Consider the following 12,329-nt stretch of genomic DNA (forward strand, 5'->3'; position numbering starts at 1 on the left):
GACAAGATTGGGGAGCTCAGGTGTGCTGGGATACGCTGAAAGACGAGAACCGTGTGTGCTATGGCGGCAAAGAACGAGGCAGACGGAGGATACGGAATAGAGATGCAAAAATAATGAAAAGGGACTGAGAATAGAGGTAATAAAAGGAAAGAACAAGGGGAAGAAGAAGGAAAAGGAATGGAAGAATTAAGTGACAGGATAAGAAGGGTAGAAGAGATAGAGATAATGGATAATGAAGAAGAGGGAGAGGGAAGGGAGGAATGAAATGCTAGAATAAAAGGAAGAAAATTGAGGAATGAAGGGAATGAAGGAATAAAATAAAAAGGGGCATAGAAAGACAGAAAGAGGAGGAGAGGAGGAGGGAGAGATAGAAGGAGAGGAGGAAGAGAAGGAGGGAGAGGAATAGTATATGAAAGGTTAGAAACAAGGATGAACATGTGAGTAGTTACGTGGGAAGGTAAGGAAAAATTTACATATATATTCTGTTAACCTTTCTGACTTTTAACAACACGATGAAAACTGGTCATTCCTCTGAGTATATAACCTTATGCTTGACTTTAGTGAGTACAACTGAAAGTACAAGCAATACAAGATTCAATTAAAACGACCGGTTCACTCAATTTCTTATTAGTGTCGTGCCTTAAAATTTTGCTCGGAGCTTTAAGGAAATCATGTTAGAAGTTTGAGAAGCGAAAGAATACAGAATCAAACGTGCCAGTCACTAGAAAATAAACCTGTGTAAGAAATTGTGATGAGTAGGGATAGTTGTTCTTTGAAATGTGTTAATGAAAGAATAAAAAAGAAAAACGAGAAGGAAAGAAAGAAATAATGAAAACTTAATCTTTGGTGGCATCGCTGAATAGTTTAAAGGTTTGTGCTGCGTTTGGAATCTATCTTTTTAAAATTCCATTAGGGAGATTCACAGAAGCTGCCTGATGGATAACCTCAATTCACGCCCGACCAGACAACTGACGGATCAAGTGAAACGAATCCATTTGGCGCAGAAGCAAATAGATCACAACGCGGGTCACGATACAAAAGTTAGTGCTCCGATGAAATATGGAAAAAGAAATGATCGTATGAAGTATGGTATAGAATGAAGTGCCAGGAAGCTAAACTCTTGCATACAACATTCCATCAATTACAAGAAAAAGATGATATGAAAAGCAATGTTTGTTTTACCTTTGAAGAATTACCGCAAATAAATTTAGTCTCCTTCAAGCAGGATTGTTATTTTTATTATTATTATTATTATTATTATTATTATTATTATTATTATTATTATTATTATTATTATTATTATTATTATTATTACTATTATTATTATCATTATTATTATTCTCATTACTGTTATTATTATCACTATTATCATAATTTTTGCCAGTATAATGTTTACACTCTAATGTAACCAAAGTAAAAATATTGAAATTAGGAAACATTTACAATCAACATTTTCTCACATAACCATGAGCTTCTTTTTCCTGGTAGTACACTGAAACGCATGTACAACACTTGTCTGTATAATTCACTAATGATAGTCAACAAGATTCCATTTAAGAGATACATTACTTTCGTGTTCAATGAATAGGTGGCTGTGCATATGGAGGTTGTCTCATGTGGCAATCCTTCCACTCTTTCTGGCGAGCACGACAGTCGCTGCACACGTGGAAGTGATCTGAGCTGAGTGAAGCGTTGAGTGGTGCGGCTGCTGCTCGCCCATAACATTCCCACATTTCCCAGAGCTAAGCGGCGCCAAATGACTCCTGTGTGGTATCGCATTAACTCTCTGCCTGATAATGACACTATGGTTCATATTCTGAAACACTTCCGCAAGTCTAGTTGAAGTGACACTGGTTTTTAAGGGTGTTTCTGTAATTGTAGTGATATGTTAACAAGTTTTCTGAATTATCAACAGGTCAATTACTCTTTAGAACGGCTAATCGTCTCTGTGGTCTTTGAAATGGTCGCGATGAGAGAGGGAAACGTTTCTGAATATGGAGTTATGACACATACTGTTTGTGTTATTTATTGATCTATGTATTATTTCTTTAATTTATTTTCACAAGCGTAAGAGAGAGAAAAGTTTACTCACAGTACCGTTCGCGCAAAGAAACAACAAGAACCAAGAGCGGACAAAGTCAATTTCACCTAGTATTTAATTTGAGAAGCCAGACTATCTTGACGACGATTAGATAATATATAAAAAAAAAAAAAAAAAAAATTGAACTACACGATTAAACTTTTGATATCAATGATGCCAAAAAAGGAAAATGAAAGAAAGAAGAGTATGAGAAAAGAAAAAGAAGAGGATAGGAAGGTGAAGAAAAGAACACTAAAGGAAGAGACTGAGAAAGAATACGGATGGAGTATAGAAAGAAAAAGAAAAAGAGTGTAAGAGGATGAGAAAGGAAGCTTGAAAGAAGGGGAACTGAAAAAGAATATGGATAAAGTACAAAAAAAAAAAAAGAAAGGAGAATGAGAAAGGAAGCTTGGAAGAAGGGGAACTGAAGAAGAACAGTGATAAAGAGATGAAGGGTAAAATGATGTTGAGGGTTAGTAAATGAAGAGTTTTGCGGTGGAGATCAGAAGGAAAAATGAAGAAGGGAGAAGAGGATAAGAAAAAAAAAAAAAAAGAAATGTGATGGAAAAAGCGAAGATTGGGAAAAGGAACGAGAATGGGTGATAAATGGGAAGAAAAAAAAAAAAAAGATGGGGAATGAGGATATCAATTATTATCTTTATTATTATTATTATTATTATTATTATTATTATTATTATTATTATTATTATTATTATTATTCTTTTTCTTCTTCTTCTTCTTCTTCTTATTATTATTATTATTATTCTTATTAATTATTATTATTATTTTTACGAACTGTCGATCAAAATAAAGAAAACCAACCACTTTTTGAGAGAGAGAGAGAGAGAGAGAGAGAGAGAGAGAGAGAGAGAGAGAGAGAGAATTATTTTTCTCCACCAAGATCGCTTATTTATTTATTTATTTTTTCATGTAATCTTCATCTCCTTATCTTTCACTTTTTCCCGCCTGTGTCCTTTTCTCCTCTTACAATTCGCTCGGCAATTCTTGTTCGTTCATTCTCTTCTCATTTCTTGCGTTATCTTGAAAATTTTCCTTCCTCTTTTCTTAACTGTTTATTTTTTGTCCCTTTAAAATGCTTTCCATGACTACATTTTTTTTTCTTCGCTTTAATTCTTTGTCGCCTTCACATTCTCTCTCTCTCTCTCTCTCTCTCTCTCTCTCTCTCTCTCTCTCTCTCACTGATGGGAAAAGAAAAAAAAGAAATACTTAACAATAAATCAGTTAGAGAGAGAGAGAGAGAGAGAGAGAGAGAGAGAGAGAGAGAGAGAGAGAGAGAGAGAGAGAGAGAGAGAGAGAGAGAGAGAGAGAGAGAGAAATACTTAACAATAAATCATTTAGGACGAGAGAGAGAGAGAGAGAGAGAGAGAGAGAGAGAGAGAGAGAGAGAGAGAGAGAGAGAGAGAGAGAGAGAGAGAGAGAGAGAGAGAGATGAATCTATACCCATAAATCACTCAATCCTGTAACCACGATCCAATTTGACACAACGATCGAAGAATTGTGACTAATGTTTCAAAGTTTCGCTCTTGTCCGTATACCGTCGATAGATAACTTCCATTCCCCCGATAACGTGATGACTGTCCGTGGTGAGTGGCGAGTGTCATTCTGTGTCCGTGAATTGTTTCTTTGTGTCTCTCCTCTTCTCTTCCTTCATCTCTTCAAATATCACTGGGAGAGAGTCACGAATACAGCGTTTTTTTTTTTTATGTATATTTGTAAGTACGTTAGGTTGTGTTTTTGATGGCTTGTCTGTGTTCGTGTACGTATATAAGTTAAGGAAATGTTGGGCTGCTTATGTACTTAACCCCTTCAGTACTGGAACGCATTTTTACCTTGAGTTGTGTGTACGATTAGACGATTTTACTTACATAAGGTAGGGTCTATGGAAGTTAAAAGATTAATGGCCAGAGTTTTCATTATTTTAATCCCTTCAGTATTGGGATGCATTTTTACCTTGAGTTTTGTGTACGATTAGACGATTTTATATACATTACGGAAGGTCTATGGAGGTCAGAAGATTAATGGCCAGAGTCTTCACTACTTTAATCCCCACATAAGTTTCTGAATCGTCAGCAGAGTGAATTTGGAAACGCGTCATGGTACTGAAGAGGTTTAAATTATTTACGTTGTTTAATGTTTTCTTATGTCTGTTCTGTTTTCCTTCTTTTGGTTTGCTCTGCTTAGTTTCGTTTGATTCCTTTTCTCTCTTCTGTATTGGTTTTTGGTTCTCTTTCTGGTCTTTTTTTTGTTGTTGTTCCGTTCTTTTCGCTTAGCAGTTCTCATTTTCGTTCTGCACAGTCATTCTTGTGTTCTGTTCGTGTTCTGCTTTGATAATTTTGGTTCCGCACGATTCAGTTTTCTTACTTCTGTTCCGCTTATCTGTTCTTTCCATTCTCATGCTCTGTTCTGTTATTTATTATCGTGTTCTGCTGTTCTCCTTCGTCTCTTCGTGTTAAACTGTTACCCCAATCATGAAAATACTCTTGAAAGTCTCAAATCGTGTTCTTCATGAGTGTTTCTCCCATTGATAATACGGAATGCGAGTTTAATCATTATTAGGATCAGAAAACACTCTTCAAAGTCACATCAACTTCCACGATGATCACTAAGAAGTTATCCAGATTAATTAAATCGAGTATTTTTCTTTAACCCCTTCAGTAGCATGACTGCTGACTATATGGTGATTTTATACAACTACAGAAACTTATGTGGGGATTAAAATAGTAAGGTATATTCCTTTTCACTTTTATTCGTCATTCGTGTTCTGGCTATTTCATTTCTCTCTCTCTCTCTCTCTCTCTCTCTCTCTCTCTCTCTCTCTGCAACTTTTCCCTCTCTTATTTATTTCCTTCGTGACTGATTTTCTTATCCTAACCTAATTTAACTTAACGTAACTTTCATATTAACCTAAATTTACCTAACTTAACCAAGCTTAACCCCTTCAATACCATGACGCGTTTCCATATTCATTCTGCTTAATATTTGGTGATTTTATTCAGCTTTAGAAACTTATGTGAGGGACTGAAATAGTGAAGACTGTGGCCATTAATCTTCTGAACTCCATAGACCCTTCCTAATGGAAATAAAATCGTCTAATATTAAAAACTTATGGTAAAAATGCTTCCCAGTACTGAAAGGGTTAATGTTTTTTTTCCCCCCATTAACCATACGGAATGTTTGTTAAATTGTAACTAAAACTATGAAAATACTCCTGAAAGCCACAGTAACTTCACGATAACCTTTTAGAAGTTGTCGAGTTAACTCCTTCAGTACTGGACCGCATTTTCTCCTTGAGTTTTTTTGTACGATTAGACCATTTTATTGACATTTGGAAGGATCTATGAACGTAAGACGATTAATGACCACAGTCTTCACTATTTCAATCCCTCACATAAGTTTCCGAAGCTGTATAAAATCACCAAATAGTAAGCAAAATGAATATGGAAAGAGGTCACGGTACTCAAGAGGTTAAGACGCTGAAACGCTTACGAATACATTTCAAACACTCCCATGCATTCCCACGCGCAACATTACGATCCCATAGTGTGCCTCTGTGATACCTGCTGTGGGCGTGGCGGTGATAGTGGTGGTGGCGGTGGTGGCGGTGGTGGCGGTGTTTTGGGTGTGCAGTAACCACTCTACCTCTGCTACTGACGCTGTGGTTCGAAGATTTTCCTGAGGGTTTCTTGACTCCTAAAACGCCGTCTCAAACTAGTGTAGCTTATCATGGCCCGTGTTCAGATAAACTTTGCTCTCCTACTTCAACAATTTTCAAACGCCACAGAGATGAATAGCCGGTTTTCTAAGACTATTTCTGCTATTAACCTCTTCAGCGCCATTACGCATTTCCATATGAATTCTGCTTACTATTTGTGACTTTATACGGGTTCGGAAACCCATGTGGGGAATTAAGATAAGGAAGATTCAGGCTGCTAATCTTCTGACCTCCATAGACCAATGCTAATGTCATTAAAGTCGTCTAATCTTACACAAAACTCATGGTAAAAGTGCTTCTAAGTAATGAAGGGCTTAATGATATAGAAATCTTGTTAAACTCTCACTGAAACCATAAACACACCCATAGAAAACCTCACAAACCTTCAACTAGAATCTGTTAAAAGAAATGGAAGTGCGAGGCAGAAGCAGAAGTGTCTAAGAAAATGGGATGCAACTTAAGAATCCCCACAAGTCTGCAGTTTGGGTTCCCTCTCCTTCCCTCTCTCAACCTATCACTCACCTCTCTTAACCTCACACCCACAAGTCAGCAGTTTGGGTTCCCTTTTCTTCCCTCTCTCTACCTATTACACTCTGCCGTCACCTCCCCTGCTCTCACCCCGACAAGTCAGCAGTTTGGGTTCCCTCTCCTTCCCTCTCTCTACCTATCACACCCTCCCGTCACCTCCCCTTCTCTCACTGCCACCCGTCATACCGTCAACTATTAGCTAGAAGGCATAGTTCATTTAGGCTGCAATCCCAACCACGCACCGCCTTCCTCTTGGGGCAGAACGCAGATTTATACAACGAATCACGGTTCTGGGTGTCTCTTGAAGGGGCGGCAGACAGTGCTACACGTAGGGACTTCACGTAGAGGCGGGAGTGCAGTGAGGGAAGATGGGAAGGTAGGACTTAAGGGGAGAGGAAGGAGGGTTATAGTGTCTAGATGGGCCTGGAGTCGCCTTTTCATGCTTATCTCCTGCTATGTGAGAGGTAGGTAGGTAGGTGGGTGGCTCTCTCTCTCTCTCTCTCTCTCTCTCTCTCTCTCTCTCTGTGCGGTAAAGATTCTTCTATCCCTTGGTGTAATTCATCGATTGGGGAGGATTATTGCACAGGATTATACAAAAAGGATACCAAAACAGTCCTTTAAGTTCCTGCAGTTACAAGGCTACTCGGGAACAAGTAACTAACAAGAGAGGCTGCAATAATAGGAGGAGGAGGAAGAGGAGGAAGAGGAGGAAGAGGAATACATAGGAATACATAGGAAAGACGAGTGACAGGAGGCCTTGCGACCTATAACGAGATCACTCGTTTACTAAACTACACGTACAGAAGCTAAAGGAGGAGGAGGAGGAGGAGGAGGAATACAAAGGAATACAAAGGAGGACAAACAGCAACAGACCCTGAGGTCCTTACTAGGCTGTTTGTTGAAGATATTTCCTAACTACCAGTGATAGAGACAGGACAGCAAAGCAGAAGGCTCCTCCCCACCCACCCCTCCCTCCAGCCGAGGCTGGCAGGAAAAAAGGTAAAACCATGTGATATGGAAAAACCACATGGAATTTTAGTAGAGAGTGAAAAGGAAATATATAATCTACGTCTGATTACTTGTGTTTGTGGGGGAAGGTGTTAAAGCTTGGTGGATGTAATGTTGTGTGTGCATTGTGTACGTGGATGCACAGTGTGTATGTCGAATGGATGGTGTGGCAGCCTTGCCTGGCGCTTTCAAGGGAGGCAGCAGTCAATCAGGCCCCAGCTCCGTTCAATCCACTGAAATAGAGTACTTTCCTGTAGGGACGCCGCACGCTTGTTTCCCCTTGCAACATTGATCCCTGGTACGTTAGTTTAACTCTCTCGAAAGTACCAGGTCCTCCTCCTCTTCTTCCTTTTCCTCCTCCTTTTAACTCTTTCAAAAGCACCATGTCCCCTCCTCCTCCTCCTCCTTCTCCTCCTCCTTTTAACTCTTTCAAAAGCACCATGACCTCCTCTTCCTCCTCCTTTTAACTCTTTCAAAAGCACCATGTCCTCCTCCTCCTCCTCCTCCTCCTTTTAACTCTCTCGAAAGCACCATGTCGTCCTTCTCCTCCTCCTCCTCCATAGTCTCCCCCCTCCCCCTTGAACGTGGGCAGCCAATATTTTGACAGGCTGGATGACGAGATAAAGCGTTCTCTGGTGTTCCTTTGGGCGCGGCGGAGCAAAGCATTCCCCGCGTGCCTTCCGCTGACGTGCCTCTGTTATCCCCTGCATAAAATGTGCCGACCACTGGTTATAGGAGGGAGAGCGAGAGAGGAGAGAGAGCAAGAGATTGGGAGTGAGAGGGTAAGGTCCGTATTCAGAAACGCTTTGCTCTCTCACCATGACTAGTTTCAAGGACCACAGAGATGATTAGCGGGGTTTTCAAGAGTGTTTTTCCAGCTAATAATGAAGAAACCTCGTCACTCTGCCTCTAGAACCGTAAACAGACCTTAAAAATGCTCTTCTCTCACCATGACTATATTCCAAAGCTACAGAGATGATTAGCGGGGTTTTCAAGAGTGTTTTTCCAGTTAATAATGCAGAAATCTCGTCACTCTGCCTCTAGAATCGTAAAAGCACCTTAAAAAATTCGTGTAAATATAAATAAAGCACAGACGTGTTTAAGAATACGAGCTTTAGATACAGTGGAGACGAGGTAAAGAATGGTTGTTATTGGTGGTGGTGGTGGTGGTGGTGGTGGTGGTGGTGGTGCTTGGTGGAGTGCAATGCGAAGGGAGTGGAATTAATTAAAGACTTTTGTTTATTTTGCTTGGTTAATTATTTTTATTTTTCAAGAGAAGGGAGTAGTTAAGAGGGATAGTGGTGAGTTAATTGAAGGGAGACACTGTGAGTTACTGTCTTCGTGGGTACCTTTTTTTTTTCTTTATGAGTCCTGTTAGCCTTTTTTTTGCGAGTGTGTTTGCATCTTCTTCATAAAATCCCAGAGTTTCACTAAGATGTTATAATTTGCGTGTGTGTGTGTGTGTGTGTGTGTGTGTGTGTGTGTGTGTGTGTGTGTGTGTGTGTGTGTGTGTGTGTGTGAGAGAGAGAGAGAGAGAGAGAGAGAGAGAGAGAGAGAGAGAGAGAGAGAGAGAGAGAGAGAGAGAATATTTCATACACCGATAATGGCAATACAGAAAATTCCCAATCTTTTACAATATCTGAACTGTTTTTAACTTTTCTTCTTCTTCTTCTTCTTCTTCTTCTTATTATTATTATTATTATTATTATTATCATTACTATTATTAATATTATTATTACTATTATTATCATTATCATTATTATTATTATTATCTTTAATATTATTATTATTTTCATTACCAGTATCATTATCATTATTATTGTTATTATTATCATTATTATCAATATTATTGTTATTATTATTATTATTATTATTATTATTATTATCATTATTATTACTATTATTATTATTATCATTATTATCATTATCATCATTATCATCACTATCACTAACAAAACAAAACCTGAAGTGCAAAGAGGAAGAAGAGGAGAAAGAGAACGAGGCGAGGAGAAAAATAAGCTGAAAAATAGAAACAGAACTAAGTAAAGAAAACGAAGAATATGAGACAAAACAAAGCAATATCAGTAGAAAGCAAAAATAAAAAATGAAAAAATAATAAACTCAAACAAACACGAGCAGAGAGACAATGAGTTGATGCAGCAGCGGCAGTAGCAGTAAGAGAGAGGGGTGGGGGAAGGAGGGGAGAGGGGATATAACACTAGGGGGTGGTGGTGGACGAGGGTATTGTGGTTGAAGGGGGAGGGGGGAGGAGGAGGAGTTGTAGCAGTGATGGGGTGACATCGCTCCCTAATTTCATGTTGTGGTGATTGATGGCCACTCTAAGACGATGGGTGACTTAACCTCCGCTTACTTAATGGTTGGGACGGATTGTTGTCTCAGTGGGAGGAGGGAGGGAGAGAGGGATGGGTGGGAGCCAGGGAGGGATGAGAGGGAGGAGAGAAGGGACGAGTACATTAGAAGGGAGGATGGTGGGGGAGGAGGAGAGATGTGAGAGATGAGAAGAAAGACAGAGCGATGTGGAATGATTTTGGTTGTGGTAATAAAAGTGAGTGGCTACGAATATGAAGGGTTAGAGGAGTGATTCAAAGTGGATGGGATGCACTGGCTAGGGCAGATGGGCAGGTGGGCAGGTGGGGAAATGGACTAGGCTACACGAGGGGCCTGATGGCACAGCGGGCGTAATAGTGTGCTGGTGGGAATGTGTCAAGATGATGTGGAGTGAGAGTGTGGCAGGAGGCAGCAGTTGGTGTGGGCGTGGGGGAGGGTGTACAGCGGAGAGAGTTGACCATGCAGTGCAAGGGGGAGGGTCACGGCGCCTGTCACTGGCACACTTGGCCCGGGTAGCGGCCCGCGATAAGGAGGAAGGCTAGTTTGCATATCGCGGATCTCGCATAATCGTGGGAGATAAAACAGTCATATCAATCAGGGCGGGGAGGGTGGCCTGCATCCTGATGGCCGCCAGTCCTGCTCCCTGCTCCGTTCCGCGTCCCGCCACGCGGGCTGGGCAGCACCGTGCCCCTGAGGGCGGGGCCAGGGCGGAGTGAGGGGCAGACTGACACCTCTCACCTTCACCTTGCCGTGTCTCCTTCTCAGGCGAGTGCTCCCTGGCGGGGTTCGGTTTGCCGCAGGTGGGAGCCGCGCCCTCGCCCAGCCACGCCCACCTGGACTACAATGACAACGTGACGGCCTCGCCCATGGCCGCCCACCCAGGAGAGGGTGGCGGTTCGCACTATGTGACACAGGGAAATCTCATGGGCGGGCCATACCACGCTGCGGGGCTACCGGGGCAGCTGGAGTGTTCCCTGAGCCCCTCCCCGCTGCGGCCCCTCCATCCTGGGGCAGCCCACCCTGGAGGACTCATGTATCCAAGCCCCACCCCTCTGCTCCCCCACCTGCAGCACCAGCAGCACCCCCATCATCCCCACCACCACCCTCACCACCATCCCCGGGGGCTGGAGCCCTACCCCGGCGGTGGCGGAGCCCCCCGCTGGGAGGCCGGCGGCGGTGCGGGGCGGTGTGGTGCTGGAGAGAAGGCGAGGCGGGAGCAGCGCATCCGGCGCCCCATGAACGCCTTCATGGTGTGGGCGAAGGTGGAACGTAAGAAGCTGGCAGACGAGAACCCGGACCTGCACAACGCCGACCTCTCCAAGATGCTGGGTGAGTGGCCTTGGCTTGTACTGGTGGTGGCGCTTGTCCTCTCACGCTGTCCAGTTTCACACTCCCTGTTCAAGAGTCTGCCCGCCATGCCTCTCACTCTCTCCCTCTCTCTGTCCTCTCCACCCACTCTCCATATGTAACGGTCAGACAACCCCCGTGTTTGGCTTCCTGACGCTGACACACGCTGGCTCCCCGCGCCTTGCCGGGCCGGGACGCGCCGGGCTGCGGGGGAAGGGAATACTGATGACACACACATACGTTTTATAGAACACTTCCACGCGGGGAGGTCACGGGTCACGGGGGAAGACAGAGGAGACGGGTCATCTGCCTCCTCCTCTCCCCATCCACTCCTCTCCCACCACAACACCCCCACCACCCCGCCCATCCCTTCCCCTGCCGGCCCCTAATCTGTCACTCTCCCCGGCCATTACACGCACATGGAAACCCACTTAGAGCCGCATCACCTTTGCGAACCTCCCCTGTGTTCATGCCGTGCCCTCAGAGCCAGGAGTCTGCTGGGAGCCGCCATGATGATGATGATGGTGATGACGATGATGATGATGATGGTGATGATGATGATAATGATGATGATGATGATGATGATAATGATGGTGGTGGTGGTGATGATGATGATGATGATGATGATGAAAAAGGAAAATATTACAAACAGAAATGGGTGAAATTGTAAAAGAAAGGGAGAAAGGAAGGGAGGCAAAGGGAGGGGAGTCAAGGGAAGGAAGAAGGAAGGGGAGGGAGAGGGGAGGAGGTTCAGGGGTGACCGACAGGCCTCATCACCCCCACCCCCGCCCTCACCCCTTGACCTGCGTGCACGCCCCCCTCACCTCTACCTCCCCAACTCCCTCCAGTCTCGTCTCTTTATTCAGCTTCCTGTCCACTACTTATCATCATCATCATTAGCATCCACCCACCACCACCACCACCACCACCACAACAACCGGGTCACCATAAGCAGCGTGGTGATCCTGGTGATGGCGACACACTCATTCCTCACCGCTGGGGAGACAAATGTTCACCTCCTCCTGTGTTATCTTCACTCCTCCTTCTCCTTCTCCTCCTCCTCCTCCTCTCTTCCTCTATAGGCTTCCACTGGTTGTAGCAACATGGCATCCTGCAGTCATCACGGTTGAGTGATGCCGCCTTGACGCCACGTTGGATCACTCACCTCTCTCTCTCTCTCTCTCTCTCTCTCTCTCTCTCTCTACATTTCCTTTACTGTCTTTATTATTTGCTTTAGAAATGGTTATATTTGCTCTCTCTCTCTCTCTTTCTCTCTCTCTCTCT

The 12,329-nt window shown here is 43.2% G+C and overlaps 1 protein-coding gene and 1 long non-coding RNA gene across 2 annotated transcripts in view; one reads left to right on the forward strand and one right to left on the reverse strand.

Annotated features, from left to right (window-relative positions):
- Positions 1–12,329, reverse strand: part of LOC123498802 — a 132,735-nt gene that overhangs the window by 42,595 nt on the left and 77,811 nt on the right. The gene's annotated exons all lie outside the window — the stretch shown is intronic.
- The window catches only part of LOC123498796 (trithorax group protein osa-like), a 100,782-nt gene that overhangs the window by 1,611 nt on the left and 86,842 nt on the right, over positions 1–12,329 (forward strand). Inside the window, exon 2 of the mRNA XM_045246220.1 lies at positions 10,464–11,027. Coding sequence (XP_045102155.1) covers positions 10,464–11,027 — 564 coding nt within the window. The remainder of the gene's footprint in view (positions 1–10,463; positions 11,028–12,329) is intronic.

This window comes from Portunus trituberculatus, chromosome 48, assembly GCF_017591435.1.
Source record: "Portunus trituberculatus isolate SZX2019 chromosome 48, ASM1759143v1, whole genome shotgun sequence".
Taxonomy (NCBI): Eukaryota; Metazoa; Arthropoda; class Malacostraca; order Decapoda; family Portunidae; genus Portunus; species Portunus trituberculatus.